The 18,388-nt window shown below is 49.8% G+C and overlaps 1 protein-coding gene across 1 annotated transcript in view; it reads right to left on the reverse strand.

Annotated features, from left to right (window-relative positions):
• LOC119974300 (glutamate receptor ionotropic, kainate 5-like) overlaps window positions 1-18,388 on the reverse strand; it is a 268,585-nt gene that overhangs the window by 120,025 nt on the left and 130,172 nt on the right. The window contains exons 5-6 of the mRNA XM_038813072.1: window positions 13,728-13,906; window positions 12,501-12,554 (exon numbers count right to left, since the gene is read on the reverse strand). Coding sequence (XP_038669000.1) covers window positions 12,501-12,554; window positions 13,728-13,906 — 233 coding nt within the window. The remainder of the gene's footprint in view (window positions 1-12,500; window positions 12,555-13,727; window positions 13,907-18,388) is intronic.

Below are 18,388 nucleotides of genomic sequence, written 5' to 3' on the forward strand. Positions count from 1 at the left end.
TACGTGTATTCTCTGGAGCACAAACCAGGAACCCAGATTGCGAATGCTGACGCACTGAGCCGATTGCCTTTATCGACCGGCCCCATGTCGACCCCCACGACCGGTGAGCTGGTTGCAACCCTAAATTTTATGGACACCTTGCCTGTCACGGCATCACAGGTCCATGAGGGGACCCAGATGGAGATCGTCCTATCAAAGGTTCGGCTCATAGTCCTGTATGGTGGGCAGCATAGACAGCTCCCAGGCGAGTTGCGGGCATTTTCCTCCAAGCTGTCCGAATTCAGCGTGGAAGACGGCATCCTTTTGAGGGGGACTCGCGTGATTGTCCCGGAAAAAGGACAGGAGCTGATACTAAGGGACTTGCACAATGGGCATCCAGGTGTGACCAAAATGAAAATGTTGGCCCGGAGTTATGTCTGGTGGCCAGGCCTCGACACCGACATTGAGAAGGTGGCCCAAAACTGCTCCATTTGCCAGGAGCATCAGAAGTTTCCGCCGGCCGCGCCCCTACATCACTGGGAATGGCCAGGACGGCCTTGGGCGCGCTTGCATGTGGATTTCGCCGGCCCTTTTCAAGGATCCATGTTCCTTCTCTTAATCGATGCCCAGTCTGAATGGCTGGAGGTGCATAAGATGGGAGGCACAACATCTTGCGCAACAATCGAGAAGATGCATTTGTCTTTCAGTATGCATGGCCTCCCTGAGGTGCTGGTCACGGACAATGGCACTCCGTTCACAAGTGAGGAGTTTGCAAGGTTCATGAAGATGAACGGCATACGCCATATCCGCACTGGCCCATACCATCCGGCTTCCAATGGGTTGGCGGAGCGCGCAGTGCAGACATTCAAACGAGGCCTAAAGAAGCAGTCTTCAGGGTCTACGGACACGAGACTGACTCGCTTTTTGTTTTTATATAGGACCACTCCAAATGCGGTGACCGGGGTAGCTCCCACAGAACTCCTAATGGGCCGGAGACATCGCACCAAGCCTAGCATGGTTTTCCCGGACATTGGCGCAAAAGTATGCCGCACACAAGAACGGCAGGGACATGGTTTTTCTCGGCATCGGCCGATTAAATAGTTTTCACCCAGTGACCCAGTGTTCGTTCGAAATTTTGCAGGTGGTGCGCAGTGGGTCCCTGGCGTTATCTTTCACCTAACGGGCCCTATCTCTTACCAGGTGCAAGCCCAGGATCGTCTCCAGCGCAAACATGTCGATCACTTTCAGTCCAGAAAACCATCTCTTCCAAAGACTCCCTGCTCCCGGAGCTCATTTCTATAACCACAGAGACCAGACACAGTGGAGAGTATTCCTCATGATCTTCCTCTGGTGCCTCACTCAAAGCCTGCGCAGATCGTTGTAGAATTGCGTGGAGATAGAGACGCCGAGATGACAGAGGCAATGGACTCCGAATCTGAGATAGACACAGGACGTCTCAGAGGGGAAGTCCTCAGGCCCACGGGCCGTGGATGTACAACTGTTACATCGTTCATCATGGAAGCGCAGTGCTCCATCTTGTTACACGCCACCCGATCCAGCGCCTCGTGCAAATGGTGTCCGACCTGTGGCAAAACGAGTCCGACGCCCTCCTTCGCCAGAGTCTTCGGTGGATTCCTGGGACTTTAGGGGGGTGGGGGATGTTATAACCTGCCTGCTTACCATTGGCTGGGGACTAATGGCAATCCCACAATCCTGTGGGAGTATGAGCTTCCCCAATGAGGGGGGCGGAGAAATCATTAGCAGACTCCCTGCATAAATAGAGCTGGCCAGTTTGGAACCAGCAGAGAGAGAGAGGAGTGAGCAGCAAGGGAAGTTGCTGCTGTTGTGTATATATATATATATGTTATTGTAAATAAATGTTATTTCTTTCTATCCTTCTACTCATGCTGGATTATTTGTGGCCCTCATAAAACAGTGCTAAAACCAGCGCCCTTAATAGCCATTTCAGCATTTGAGGAACCTTTTACAAGGATCATAATTGATTGCATCGGACCGCTTCCTAAAATGAAAAGTGGGAATCAATATCTTTTGACTATAATGGATGTGTCTCCCAGGTTTCCAGAGCCCATTCCAGTCCGTAATATTGCAGCAAAAAAGATTGTGGAGGAGTGACTTAAATTATTTACTAGATATGGACTACCCACAGAAATACAATCGGATCAAGGATCAAATTTTACCTCAAAGTTATTCAAAGAAGTTATGAATAGTTTAGGAATGAATAGTTTTGGAATAAAACAATTTAAATCAACTGCGTACCATCCAGAATCACAGGAAGCGTTAGAAAGGTGGCATCAGACATTAAAGACAATGTTGAGGGCTTATTGTCACGATTATCCAGAGGATTGGGATAAAGGAATGCTACGCGTACTGTTTGCAATTAGGGATGCACCAGATGAGTCGACCAAATTCAGTCCTTTTGAACTAATTTTTGGTCATAAGGTAACAGGACCATTTAAATTGATTGAGGAAAAATTGATTAGTTAGAAATCGGCACTTACATTATTGGATTACGTGTCAAATTTAAGGGAACAATTACATAGAGCAGGTGAATTGGCTAGACAACATTTTAAAATTGCACAAAGTGATGAAACGGGCAGCGGACAAGAAATCCAAAGTTTGTAGTTTTGCCAGTGGAGATAAAGTTTGAGTATTGTTGCCTGTGGTAATTGAACCTTTAAAAACAAGGTTTTGTGGACCTTATCAGATTGAAAGTAAATTAAGTGAGGTGAATAATGTGGTAAGAACGCCGGATAGAAGGAAAACTCACCAAGTGTGTAATGTGAATATGCTTAAAAGGTACTTTGAAAGGGAAGGAGAGCAAATGGAGGAGGTTTTAATGATTCTAACTCAAAGTGATGAACCAAATCCAGATGACTGTGAATTTGGCATACCTCAAATTAAATTGGAAAAGAAGGATGGTCTTAAAAATTGGGATATATTGTTGAGTTACCTTCCAGAGGAAAAACGGACTGACCTGAAAGAGTTATTGATATCACATGGGCAAGTTTGTAGAGATAAATTGGGAAGTACTAAAATGACTTAACATGATACAGATGTGGGAAATGCTGTTCCAATTAAACAACATCCATATAGACTTAACCCGTAAAAATTGGCACAGGTTAACAAAGAGATTGAAAGTATGCTTAAAAATGGCATAATTGAAGTGGGTTGTAGCCAATGGAGCTCACCCATAGTGATGGTACCTAAACCAGACGGTACCCAACGGTTGTGTGTTACAATAACAGACTCTTATCCTATCCCACGCTTGGAGGTTTACATTGAGAAGGTGGGACAATCAGCTTTTATTTCCAAACTGGATGTACTTAAAGGTTACTGGCAGGTACCTTTATCCGAAAGGGTGAAGGAGATTTCAGCTTTTGTGACTCCAGATGGTATATACCAATTCTAAGTTATGCCATTTGGTATGAAAAATGCCCCAGCCACATTTTAACGGTTAACTAACAAAGTTGTTTCAGGATTACCCAATTGTGTGGTATACATCGACGATCTGGTAATTTTTAGCCAGACATGGGCAGAACATTTGAAGCATCTGATGGAGTTATTCGATCGACTTCAGGAGGCGGGTTTGGTGATAAACCGAGCCAAAAGTGAATTTGGAAAATCCCAAGTTACTTTCTTGGTCCATACAATCGGACAGGGCTGAATGGTCACACGGGATGTGAAAACAAAAGTTATTGGGGAGTTTCCAATACCCTCAACATGAAGGGAAATAATGCGATTTCTTGGCATAAGTGGATTTTATCGAGAATTTGTGCCAAATTTTAGCAGCGTGGTTGCTCCACTGATGGACTTGCTGAAGAAAGGTCGAAAATTTCAGTGGACAGTGGAGTTTCAACAGGCATTTGACTGCCTGAAAGCTGTGTTAACCAATCCTCCTGTGTTGGAGAATTACAAGGGACTTGTGATTGGATTGAACTAAAGTATCTGACTTTAAAGTGAAATACCGAGACATCGAGAAATAGATGGTTTGTGCAGAGACCTTCTTGTCCAAAGTGACTGTAACTCAAGAAGGTTTCCAATTGGAGGAAGAAGAACTAAAATGGACTATGTTATTATGAATGTTTGCGTGTTTTGTTTTGTTGAAAAAGAAACATATATTCACTGTCAATATTTCTTCAAGAAAAGTGAAAAGGTGAAAAATGAAAATATCTGGAAGTCGATGGGGTTTTTTTTTCGTCAAGGGAGGTGTCATGTGAGAGTACCTTTAAGAAATGGGTGTTTATCAAATAGCTGTAGTGATGTCAGAGTGTGGATGGAGCTGGGCTGGCTGTCTGTCACTTTCGTTTTGGAGCAGAAAGCTACAGTGTGTTTTAGTTTTGTTTTCAGAGCTGGATAGCTGCAGGCAAAGCAAGCAGCTGCATATCGATCTCTCTCTGCAATCTAAAGACTGTCTCCAGATCATTTGAGGATTTCAAAGTAATACCTGTTTCTGTAGAGAATTTAAACCTGCTGCCATTCTGTAAAAAGGGTCATTTGGTATTATGGATGTTGTTAGGAAAGTTATGACGGGTTACTTATAGAATATTGTATCTGTGGGAATTATTGGTGTTGGTAGTTGTTTACTGTGGGTTTATAAAGTGTTAACTGTATTCATAAATAAACATGGTTTTGTTTGAAAAGTACTTTAGTTAAAAGTGCAGTGTGTAGCTTAGTGTCTGATTGGCTGAAGCTGCCCCCACTCTAATTGCTGAGAGGCAGTTATCTGTCAGTTACCTGAGGCCTGTTTAGGGGCACAAAGGTGCACATTGTATTCTTCCCTTGGAAGTTTAGGTAGTTTTGAGTCATCGGTCAGCTGAGGTCTGCATAAAAGACAGACAGAAAGCATACTCAGTAAGATTGCGCAAGTCAAGGAGACACAGCCGGAATGAAGCACATCCAGAGTGAGAATTGCAACGTGGTAATTTGGTGCAGTGAGGTAATCAGGAAAGGTAAGTGGTAAATCTAATTCTGCTGTTTTTCAGTTAAAAGTGGTGTGTAGCTTAGTGTCTGATTGGCTGAAGCTGCCCCCACCCTAATTGCTGAGAGGCAGTAATCTGTCAGTCACCTGAGGCCTGTTTAGGGGCACAAAGGTGCACATTGTATTCTTCTCTTTGAAGTTTAGTTAGTTTTGAGTCATCGGTTAGCTGAGGTCTGCATAAAATTGACAGACAGAAAGCGCACTCAGTAAGCTTGCACAAGTCAAGGAGGCACAGCCGGAGTGATGCACATCCAGAGTGGGAATTGCAACTTGGTAATTTGGTGCAGTGAGGTAATTCGGTGCAGAGTGAGAGAAGGTGCTTTTTCGGAGGTGCTTTTTAACCCTGGTAAGTGACTGGTAAGTAGTTTTTCTTTTCATTGTCGAATTTATTTATTTTTATTTTGAAATTGTAGTTCTATAAGTTTACCTAAGGTTTATGACATGGCAGGAGATCCCAGATCCGTGTGATGCTCCTTGTGTGCGATGTGGGAGCTGAGGGACACGTCCACTGTCCCTGTCTCTTTCACGTGCAAGAAGTGTGTTCAGTTGCAGCTCCTGTTAGACCGCTTGACGGCTCAGGAGCTGCGGATGGACTCACTTTGGAGCATCCGCGATGCTGAGGAGGTCGTGGATAGCACGTTTAGCGAGTTGGTCACACCGCAGGTGAAAGGTACTGAGGGAGATAGCAAATGGGTGACCAAAAGACAGAGCAACAGTAGGAAGGCAGTGCAGTTGTCCCCTGCGGTCATCTCCCTGCAAAACAGATATACCGCTTTGGATACTGTTGGGGGAGATGGCTCACCAGGGGAAGGTTCACGGCACCGTGGCTGGCTCTGCTGCGCAGCGGGGCAGGAAGAAAAATGGCAGGGCTATAGTGATAAGGGACTCGATCCTAAGGGGAATAGACAGTCGGTTCTGTGGATGCAATCGAGACTCCAGGATGGTATGTTGCCTCCCTGGTGCAAGGGTCAAGGATGTCTCGGAGCGGCTGCAGGACATTCTTGGGGGGAGGGTGAACAGCCAGCTGTCGTGGTGCACATAGGCACAAACAATATAGGTAAAAAACGGGATGAGGTCCTACAAGCTGAATTCAGGGAGTTTGGAGTTAAACTAAAAAGTAGGACCTCAAAGGTAGTAATCTCAGGATTGCTACCAGTGCCACGAGCTAGTCAGAGTAGGAATGTCAGGATAGATAGGATGAATGCGTGGCTCGAGAGATGGTGCAAGAGGGAGGGATTCAAATTCCTGGGGCATTGGGACCGGTTCTAGGGGAGCTGGGACCAGTACAAACCGGACGGTCTGCACCTGGGCAGGACTGGAACCGATGTCCTAGTTTGCTAGAGCTGTTGGGGAGGGTTTAAACTAACGCGGCAGGGGAAATGGAACCGATGCAGGAAGTTGGAAGGGAGTAAAACAGGGACAGAAGCAAAAGGAAGGGGGAAAGTGCAAGGCAGAGAAGACATAGTCAAAAATTAAAAAGGGCGACAGTACAAGGTACAGTGACTGAGGGGAGCTCAGTGAATAGGCCCAGTAATACTAAAAGGAATAAAACTGGAGATGTTAAGATTCAAAACAGAGGTAAAAAAACCAATATAAGTGTACTTTACCTGAATGCTCGCAGTATTCGGAATAAAGTAAATGAGTTGATGGCGCAAATCATCGTGAATGACTATGATTTAGTGGCCATTACTGAAACATGGTTAAAGGATGGTCACGACTGGGAGTTAAATATCCGAGGGTATCAAACTATTCGGAAGGACAGAGTGGATGGTAAGGGAGGTGGTGTAGCTCTGTTATTTAAGGATGACATCCGGGCAATAGTAAGGGATGACATCGGTGCTATGGAGGATAAGGTTGAATCCATTTGGGTGGAAATCAGGAATAGTAAGGCGAAAAAGTCACTGATAGGAGTAGTCTATCGGCCATCAAATAGTAACGTTATGGTGAAGCAGGCAATAAACAAAGAAATAACTGATGCATGTAGAAATGGTACAGCAGTTATCATGGGGGATTTTAATCTACATGTCGATTGGTTTAACCAGGTCGGTCAAGGCAACCTTGAGGAGGAGTTTAAAGAATGTATCCGTGATAGTTTCCTAGAACAGTATGTAATGGAACCTACGAGGGAACAAGCGGTCCTAGATCTTGTCCTGTGTAATGAGACAGGATTGATTCATGATCTCATAGTTAGGGATCCTCTCGGAAGGAGTGATCACAATATGGTGGAATTTAAAATACAGATGGAGGGTGAGAAGGTAAAATCAAATACTAGTGTTTAAACAAAGGAGATTACAATGGGATGAGAGAAGAACTAGCTAAGGTAGACTGGGAGCAAAGACTTTATGGTGGAACAGTTGAGGAACAGTGGAGAACCTTCCAAGCGATTTTTCACAGTGCTCAGCAAAGGTTTATACCAACAAAAAGGAAGGACGGTGGAAAGAGGGAAAATCGACCATGGATATCTAAGGAAATAAGGGAGAGTATCAAATTGAAGGAAAAAGCATACAGAGTGGCAAAGATTAGTGGGAGACTAGAGGACTGGGAAATCTTTAGGGGGCAACAGAAAGCTACTAAAAAAGCTATAAAAAAGAGTAAGATAGAGGGCGAAATTCTCCGACCCCACGCAGGGTCGGAGAATAGGCGGGAAGCGGCGTTATTTCCGCTCCCACAGGTTTTTGAATTCTCCCGCCGGTCATAAACCGGCGTTGTGCAAATCCCGCCGGCAGCCTGTGAAAACAGCTGGCGCCGGCGGGATTTCATTTTTTTTAAACTTACCTCAAATCTCCGGCCCGGATGGGCCGAAGTCCCGCTGCTGGGAGGCCTTCTCCCGCCGCCGAGGTTTAAACCACCTCTGGAACGGCGGGCTCAGCGGCGTGAGCAGGCCCCCGGGGTCCTGGGGGGGCGGGGGGCGATCGGACCCGGGGGGGTGCCCCCACGGAGGCCTGGCCCGCGATCGGGGCCCCCCGCTCACTCCGCGGGGCAGTGCCGTGGGGGCACTCTTTCTCCTTCCGCGCCGCCACGGCCTCCGCCATGGCGGACGCGGAGGAGAACCCCGCATCGCGCATGCCCCGGCAGTGACGTCAGCGGCCAGCTGCCGCTGACGTCACTGCCGGCGCATGCGCCGACCGCGGAAAGCCTTTCGGCCAGCCCCGCTTCCGATTGTGCCGGGTGTTTGCGCCAGTCTTCTGGTGCAAACTGCTCCGGCGCGGGGCTGGCCCCCAAAGGTGGGGAGAATTCCCCACCTTTGGGGAGGCGCGACCCCTGAGTGGTTGGCGCCACTCCCCTACGCCGGCACCCTCCGTCACGCCGGGTAGGGGAGAATCCAGCCCAGAGTATGAGAGTAAACTTGCTCAGAATATAAAAACAGACAGTAAAAGTTTTTACAAATATATAAAACAAAAAAGAGTGGCTAAGGTAAATATTGGTCCTTTAGAGGATGAGAAGGGAGATTTAATAATGGGAGATGAGGAACTGAACAGGTTTTTTGGGTCGGTCATCACAGTGGAAGACACAAATAACATGCCAGTGACTGATAGAAATGAGGCTATGATAGGTGAGGACCTTGAGAGGATTGTTATCACTAAGGAGGTAGCGATGGGCAAGCTAATGGGGCTAAAGGTAGACAAGTCTCCTGGTCCTGATGGAATGCATCCCAGAGTGCTAAAAGAGATGGCTAGGGAAATTGCAAATGCGCTAGTGATAATTTACCGAAATTCACTAGACTCTGGGGTGGTCCTGGTGGATTGGAAATTAGCAAACGTGACACCACTGTTTAAAAAAGGAGGTAGGCAGAGAGCGGGTAATTATAGGCCAGTGAGCTTAACTTCGGTAGTAAGGAAGATACTGAAATCTATCATCAAGGGAGAAATAGCGAGGCATCTGGATGGAAATTGTCCCATTGGGCAGACGCAGCATGGGTTCATAAAGGGCAGGTCGTGCATAACTAATTTAGTGGAATTTTTTGAGGACATTACCAGTGCGGTAGATAACGGGGAGCCAATGGATGTGGTATATCTGGATTTCCAGAAAGCCTTTGACAAGGTGCCACACAAAAGGTTGCTGCATAAGATAAAGATGCATGGCATTAAGGGTAAAGTAGTAGCATGGACAGAGGATTGGTCAATTAATAGAAAGCAAAGAGTGGGGATTAATGGGTGTTTCTCTGGTTGGCAATCAGTAGCTAGTGGTGTCCCTCAGGAATCCGTGTTGGGCCCACAATGTTTCACAATTTACATAGATGATTTGGAGTTGGGGACCAAGGGTAATGTGTCCAAGTTTGCAGATGACACTAAGATGAGTGGTAAAGCGAAAAGTGCAGAGGATACTGGAAGTCTGAAGAGGGATTTGGATAGGTTAAGTGAATGGGCTAGGGTCTGGCAGATGGAATACAATGTTGACAAATGTGAGGTTATCCATTTTGGTAGGAATAACAGCAAACGGGATCATTATTTAAACGATAAATATTAAAGCATGCTGCTGTGCAGAGAGACCTGGGTGTGCTAGTGCATGAGTCACAGAAAGTTGGTTTGCAGGTGCAACAGGTGATTAAGAAGGCAAATGGAATTTTGTCCTTCATTGCTAGAGGGAGTTTAAGACTAGGGAGTTTAAGACTAGGGAGGTTATGTTGCAATTGCATAAGGTATTAGTGAGGCCACACCTGGAGTATTGTGTTCAGTTTTGGTCTCCTTACCTGAGAAAGGACATACTGGCACTGGAGGGTGTGCAGAGGAGATTCACTAGGTTAATTCCAGAGCTGAAGGGGTTAGATTACGAGGAGAGGTTGAGTAGACTGGGACTGTACTCGCTGGAATTTAGAAGGATGAGGGGGGATCTTATAGAAACATTAAAAATTATGAAGGGAATAGATAGGATAGATGCGGGCAGGTTGTTTCCACTGGCGGGTGAAAGCAGAACTAGGGGGCATAGCCTCAAAATAAGGGGAAGTAGATTTAGGACTGAATTTAGGAGGAACTTCTTCACCAAAGGGTTGTGAATCTATAGAATTCCTTGCCCAGTGAAGCAGTTGAGGCTCCTTCATTACATGTTTTTAAGGTAAAGATAGATAGTTTTTTGAAGAATAAAGGGATTAAGGGTTATGGTGTTCGGGCCGGAAAGTGGAGCTGAGTCCACAAAAGATCAGCCATGATCTCATTGAATGGTAGAGCAGGCTCGAGGGGCCAGATGGCCTACTCCTGCTCCCAGTTCTTATGTTCTTATGTTCTCTGTTGCATCACACCTGTAAAGTGGGCCCTTGTGCTCCCCATAACCACAATCTATTAAACATTGTGGTCCAGGGGAACTCCATTATACACTTTGGTGTTCCCTAAACCCTGTCCCATAACAGTAATCCTGCCCCTGAATACACAGAGACTCTGTACAGTAATCCTGACCCTGAATACACAGACTCTGTACAGTAATCCTGACCCTGAATACACAAAGACCCTGTACAGTAATCCTGACCCTGAATACACAGAGACTCTGTACAGTAATCCTGACCCTGAATACACAGAGACTCTGTACAGTAATCCTGACCCTGAATACACAGAGACTCTGTACAGTAATCCCGACCCTGAATACACAGAGACTCTGTACAGTAATCCTGACCCTGAATACACAGAGACTCTGTACAGTAATCCTGACCCTGAATACACAGAGACCCTGTACAGTAATCCAGACCCTGAATACACAGAGACTCTGTACAGTAATCCTGACCCTGAATACACAGAGACCCTGTACAGTAATCCAGACCCTGAATACACAGAGACTCTGTACAGTAATCCTGACCCTGAATACACAGATACTCTGTACAGTAATCCTGACCCTGAATACACAGAGACTCTGTACAGTAATCCTGACCCTGAATACACAGAGACTCTGTACAGTAATCCTGACCCTGAATAAACAGAGACTCTGTACAGTAATCCTGACCCTGAATACACAGAGACTCTGTACAGTTATCCTGACCCTGAATACACAGAGACTCTGTACAGTAATCCTGACCCTGAATACACAGAGACTCTGTACAGTAATCCTGACCCTGAATACACAGAGACTCTGTACAGTAATCCTGACCCTGAATACACAGAGACTCTGTACAGTAATCCTGACCCTGAATACACAGATACTCTGTACAGTAATCCTGACCCAAAATACACAGAGACACTGTACAATAATCCTGACCCTGAATACACAAGACACTCTGCACAGTAATCCTGACCTTGAATACACAGAGACTCTGTACAGTAATCCTGACATTGAACAGACAAAAGACTGTACAGTAATCCTGACCCTGAATACACAGAGACTCTGTACAGTAATCCTGACCCTGAATACACAGAGACACTGTACAATAATCCTGACCCTGAATACACAAGACACTCTGCACAGTAATCCTGACCTTGAATACACAGAGACTCTGTACAGTAATCCTGACCCTGAATACACAGAGACTCTGTACAGTTATCCTGACCCTGAATACACAGAGACTCTGTACAGTAACCCTGACCCTGAATACACAGAGACCCTGTACAGTAATCCTGACCCTGAATACACAGAGACTCTGTACAGTAATCCTGACCCTGAATACACAGAGACCCTGTACAGTAATCCTGACCCTGAATACACAGAGACTCTGTACAGTAATCCTGACCCTGAATACACAGAGACTCTGTACAGTAATCCTGACCCTGAATACACAGAGACTCTGTACAGTAATCCTGACCCTGAATACACAGAGACTCTGTACAGTAATCCTGACCCTGAATACACAGAGACTCTGTACAGTAATCCTGACCCTGAATACACAGATACTCTGTACAGTAATCCTGACCCAAAATACACAGAGACACTGTACAATAATCCTGACCCTGAATACACAAGACACTCTGCACAGTAATCCTGACCTTGAATACACAGAGACTCTGTACAGTAATCCTGACATTGAACAGACAAAAGACTGTACAGTAATCCTGACCCTGAATACACAGAGACTCTGTACAGTAATCCTGACCCTGAATACACAGAGACACTGTACAATAATCCTGACCCTGAATACACAAGACACTCTGCACAGTAATCCTGACCTTGAATACACAGAGACTCTGTACAGTAATCCTGACCCTGAATACACAGAGACTCTGTACAGTTATCCTGACCCTGAATACACAGAGACTCTGTACAGTAACCCTGACCCTGAATACACAGAGACCCTGTACAGTAATCCTGACCCTGAATACACAGAGACTCTGTACAGTAATCCTGACCCTGAATACACAGAGACCCTGTACAGTAATCCTGACCCTGAATACACAGAGACTCTGTACAGTAATCCTGACCCTGAATACACAGAGACTCTGTACAGTAATCCTGACCCTGAATACACAGAGACTCTGTCCAGTAATCCTGACATTGAACAGACAAAAGACTGTCCAGTAATCCTGACCCAGTCTTTACACTGTGTTTACCACATGATGATGGGATGTGTGCTATGTGATTGTTTTCCCTACATTCATGCCAAACTTACCATTGTGGTGAGAATGTACTTATAGTACGCTGAGGTCATTCCCAAATCAGCAGCCTGCAATGGAAATGAAGAGTTGTGTGATTTGACTGAAAACGGCAGGGTCATTTGATGTGATTGACAGTAAGAGCTTCAATTAAACATTTGATGTTTGAGAAACACATTCTCTGATAGGACTGCATTGGCTCAATAGTCCATGTGGGAGGAGAGGGTAACCTGCTGAATGGTTTCCTGTCTCCTGAGGCTCCAGTCACAAAATGGGTTTAATTCTTTCCCAGCATGTAGTAGTCGCTGACAAAGCCAGCATTTCCTCCCATCTCTCATTGCCCTTGAACTGCATTCTCGGAGGGCAGTGAAGAGTCACATTGGCTCTGGAAAGACATGTTGGATAAGGTTGGCAGATTATGAGCGGCACAGTGGTTAGCACTGCTGCCTCACAGCACCAGGGACCCAGGTTCCATTCCAGCCTTTGGTGACTGCATGGAGTTTGCACGTTCTCTCCCTGTGTGGTTTCCTCCGGGTGCTCCGGTTTCGTCCTATTGTCCAAAGATGTGCAGGTTAGGTAGATTGTCTATGATAAATTACCCCTTGGCGTCCAAAGGTCTACGGGTTAGGTAGATTGGCTATGGTCAATTGGGTGGTGTTACCGGGACAGGTAGGGATAGTGGATGTAGGTAAAGTGCTCTTTCGGAGGGTCGGTACAGACTCGATGGGCTGAATGCCTCCTTCTGTTGGGACTCTGTGGATTTGGGTTCTTATGAGAATTGACAAAGGCTTCATGGTGAACATTACTGAGACACGTGACTGGCTGATGTGATTTGAACCCATGTACCCAGGACAATGGCCTGGATCTTGGGTTGATTAGGCTAGTGACACTTCCAGCATGCCACCTTCTCCCCCAGTCAGACAGACAGTGAAAATAGATTAGTCATTTCACCAATAAGGCCTCAGAAGAGCTGGCAAGAATCAAATGACAAATTGACATAAACTATTGATAAGTGGGTTTCCCATCTCTCACTCTCTCCTTGCTTCAACCTCATTTCTCGGTCTGAATTAGGTTCCTACATATTGACAACAGTTAGAAAATAGAACTTTTCTCAAATGCTCCCTGCTCGGAACAAATTCAATTCCTTCCCTTCAGTGGGAAGCGAATACACCCCTAATCCTGCAAGGTCAATCAAGTCACATATCCTCCCTTTGCAAATGGCCTCCCCACCACCTACACGTAACCTTTTTCAGAATTAAGTAAGACACTGAAGCATTAGCATCGATGATGATGGTGGAGATCTTGTCATCACGGATTTCCTTCAATAGTGGAGTGGGGTCATAGGAATGGTCCAGCATTCGTATCGAGAGAGACTCTTTCGAAATGAGGAACTGCCGTACTAACACTTCAAGGCGAAGGAGGCCTGGAGGGGAAAGGCAATGCAGACAGAAACAGAAATATTCATTCACATTTCCACTCAGAACCGACATATTCTCATTCCTACAACCAGCAGCAGCATCAGTATTGTTCAAAGCATCTCGTCAAAAGCGATGCTGAACGCAGAGACCCACACTGCCCACAGAGACCCACACTGCCCACAGAGACTGACCCACACTGTCCGCAGAGACCGACACTGACCACAGAGACCCACACTGCCCACAGAGACTGACCCACACTGTCCACAGAGACCCACACTGCCCACAGAGACCCACACTGCCCACAGAGACACACACTGCCCACAGACTGACCCACACTGCCCCCAGAGACCCACACTGCCCACAGAGACACACACTGCCCACAGAGATCCACACTGCCCACAGAGACTGACCCACACTGCCCACAGAGACCCACACTGCCCACAGAGACACACACTGCACGCAGAGACTGACCCACACTGCCCACAGAGACCCACACTGCCCACAGAGACACACACTGCCCACAGAGACCCACACTGTCCGCAGAGACCCACACTGCCCAAAGAGACTGACCCACACTGCCCACAGAGACCCACACTGCCAGCAGAGACTGACCCACACTGTCCGCAGAGACCCACACTGCCCCCAGAGACCCACACTGCCCCCAGAGACCCACACTGTCCACAGAGACCCACACTGTCCGCAGAGACCCACACTGTCCACAGAGACTGACCCACACTGCCCACAGAGAACAACACTGCCCACAGAGACCCACACTGTCCGCAGAGACCCACACTGTCCGCAGAGACCCACACTGCCCACAGAGACACACACTGCCCACAGAGACCCACACTGCCCACAGAGACTGACCCACACTGCCCACAGAGACCCACACTGTCCGCAGAGACCCACACTGTCCGCAGAGACCCACACTGTCCGCAGAGACCCACACTGCCCGCAGAGACCCACACTGTCCGCAGAGACCCACACTGTCCGCAGAGACCCACACTGCCCGCAGAGACCCACACTGCCCACAGAGACTGACCCACACTGCCCACAGAGACCAACACTGCCCACAGAGACCCACACTGCCCACAGAGACCCACACTGCCCACAGAGACACACACTGCACGCAGAGACTGACCCACACTGTCCGCAGAGACCCACACTGCCCAAAGAGACTGACCCACACTGCCCACAGATACCCACACTGCCCGTAGAGACCCACACGGCCCACAGAGAGTGACCCACACTGCCCCCAGAGACCCCACACTGTCCCCAGAGACCCACACTGTCCGCAGAGACCCACACGGCCCACAGAGACTCACCCACACTGCCCACAGAGACCCACACTGCCCACAGAGACCCACACTGCCCACAGAGACCCACACTGCACGCAGAGACTGACCCACACTGTCCGCAGAGACACACACTGCCCGCAGAGACTGACCCACACTGCCCACAGAGACCCACACTGCCCCCAGAGACCCACACTGTCCGCAGAGACCCACACGGCCCACAGAGACTGACCCACACTGCACACAGAGACCCACACTGCCCACAGAGACCCACACTGCCCACAGAGACACACACTGCACGCAGAGACTGACCCACACTGCCCACAGAGACCCACACTGCCCACAGAGACGCACACTGCCCACAGAGACCCACACTGTCCGCAGAGACACACACTGCACGCAGAGACTGACCCACACTGCCCACAGAGACCCACACTGCCCCCAGAGACCCACACTGTCCGCAGAGACCCACACGGCCCACAGAGACCCACACTGCCCACAGAGACCCCACTGCCCACAGAGACCCACACTGCCCACAGAGACCCACAATGCCCAGCAGAGACCCACACTGCCCACAGAGACCCACACTGCCCGCAGAGACCCACACTGCCCGCAGAGACCCCACTGCCCCAGAGACCCAGCACTGCCCCAGAGACCCGCACTGCCCACAGAGACCCACACTGCCCAGCAGAGACCCACACTGCCCACAGAGACCCACCTGCCCACAGAGACCCACACTGCCCACAGAGACCCACACTGCCCCACAGAGACCCACCTGCCCACAGAGACCCACACTGCCCACAGAGACCCACACTGCCCACAGAGACCCACACTGCCCACAGAGACCCACACTGCCCACAGAGACCCACACAGCCCACAGAGACCCACACTGCCACAGAGACTGACCCACACTGCCCACAGAGACCCACACTGCCCACAGGGACCCACACTGCCCACAGGGACCCACACTGCCCACAGGGACCCACACTGCCCGCAGGGACCCACACTGTCCGCAAAGACACACACTGCCCACAGAGACTGACCCACACTGCCCACAGAGACCCACACTGCCCGCAGAGACCCACACTGCCCACAGAGACCCACACCGCCCACAGAGATTGACCCACACTGCCCACAGAGACTGACCCACACTGCCCGCAGAGACTGACCCACACTGCCCACAGAGACCCACACTGTCCGCAGAGACCCACACTGCCCACAGAGACACACACTGCCCACCGAGACCCACACTGCCCGCAGAGACTGACCCACACTGCCAACAGAGACCCGCACTACCCAGAGACCCACACTGCCCACCGAGACCCACACTGCCCGCAGACACCCACACTGCCCGCAGAGACCCACACTGCCCACAGAGACCCACACTGCCCACAGAGACCCACACTGCCCACAGAGACCCACACTGCCCACAGAGACCCACACTGCCCGCAGAGACGCACACTGCCCGCAGAGACCCACACTGCCCACAGAGACCCACACTGCCCGCAGAGACCCACACTGCCCACAGAGACCCACACTGCCCACAGAGACCCACACTGCCCACAGAGACCCACACTGCCCGCAGAGACCCACACTGTCCGCAGAGACCCACACTGCCCACAGAGACTGACCCACTGCCCACAGGACCCACAGTGACCTACACTGCCCACCGAGACCCACACTGCCCACAGAGACCCACACTGCCCACAGAGACTGACCCACACTGCCCACAGAGATCCACACTGCCCACAGAGACTGACCCACACAGCCCACAGAGACCCACACTGCCCACAGAGACCCAGACTGCCCACAGAGACTGACCCACACTGCCCACACAGACCCACACTGCCCACAGAGACCCACACTGCCCACAGAGACCCACACTGCCCACAGAGACTGACCCACACTGCCTACAGAGACAGAACTCACACTGCCTCCACTACCCACTGAGACCCACACAGCCCACAGAGACCCACACTGCCCACAGAGGCCCACACTGCCCACAGAGACCTACACTGCCCACAGAGACCCACACTGCCCACAGAGACCCACACTGCCACAGAGACCCACACTGCCCACAGAGACTGACCCACACTGCCCACAGAGACTGACCCACACTGCCCACAGAGACAGAACTCACACTGTCTACACTACCCACAGAGACCCACACAGCCCGCAGAGACCCACACAGCCCGCAGAGACCCACACTGCCCACAGTGACCCACACTGCCCACAGAGACCCACACAGCCCACAGAGACTGACACACACTGCCCACAGAGACCCACACTGCCCAGAGACGTACACTGTCCGCAGAGACTCGCACTGCCCGCAGAGACCCACACTGCCCGCAGAGACCCACACTGCCCACAGGGACCCACACTGCCCGCAGAGACCCACACTGCCCGCAGAGACCCACACTGCCCGCAGAGACCCACACTGCCCGCAGAGACCCCACACTGCCCAGAGAGACCCACACTGTCCGCAGAGATCCACACTGCCCGCAGAGATCACACACTGCCCGCAGAGACCCACACTGCCCCGCAGAGACCCACACTGCCCGCAGAGACACACACTGCCCGCAGAGACACACACTGCCCGCAGAGACACACACTGCCCGCAGAGACACACACTGCCCGCAGAGACACACACTGCCCACAGAGACACACACTGCCCACAGAGACACACACTGCCCACAGAGACCCACACTGCCCACAGAGACCCACACTGCCCACAGAGACCCACACTGCCCACAGAGACCCACACTGCCCACAGAGACCCACACTGCCCGCAGAGACCCACACTGCCCGCAGAGACCCACACTGGCCCGCAGAGAACGTACACTGCCCGCAGAAAAGACTCCACACTGCCCTCAGAGACCCACACTGTTCCGCCAGAGACCCACACTGTCCGCAGAGACCCACACTGTCCCGCAGAGAACACCACACTTGTCCGCAGATTGACCCACACTGTCCGCAGAGAGCCCACACTGTCCGCAGAGACCCACACTGCCCGCATAGACCCAAACTGCCCTTGGGCCACTGCCGACAGACAAACATTGCCGCAGAGACCCACACTTGTCCGCAGAGACCCACACTGTCCGCAGAGACCCAAACACACTGCCCGCAGAGGACCACTGACCCAACTGCCCCAGAGACACACAACGCCCTGCCAGAGACTGACCCACACTGCCC

This window comes from Scyliorhinus canicula, chromosome 12 (genome assembly GCF_902713615.1).
Source record: "Scyliorhinus canicula chromosome 12, sScyCan1.1, whole genome shotgun sequence".
Lineage (NCBI taxonomy): Eukaryota > Metazoa > Chordata > Chondrichthyes > Carcharhiniformes > Scyliorhinidae > Scyliorhinus > Scyliorhinus canicula.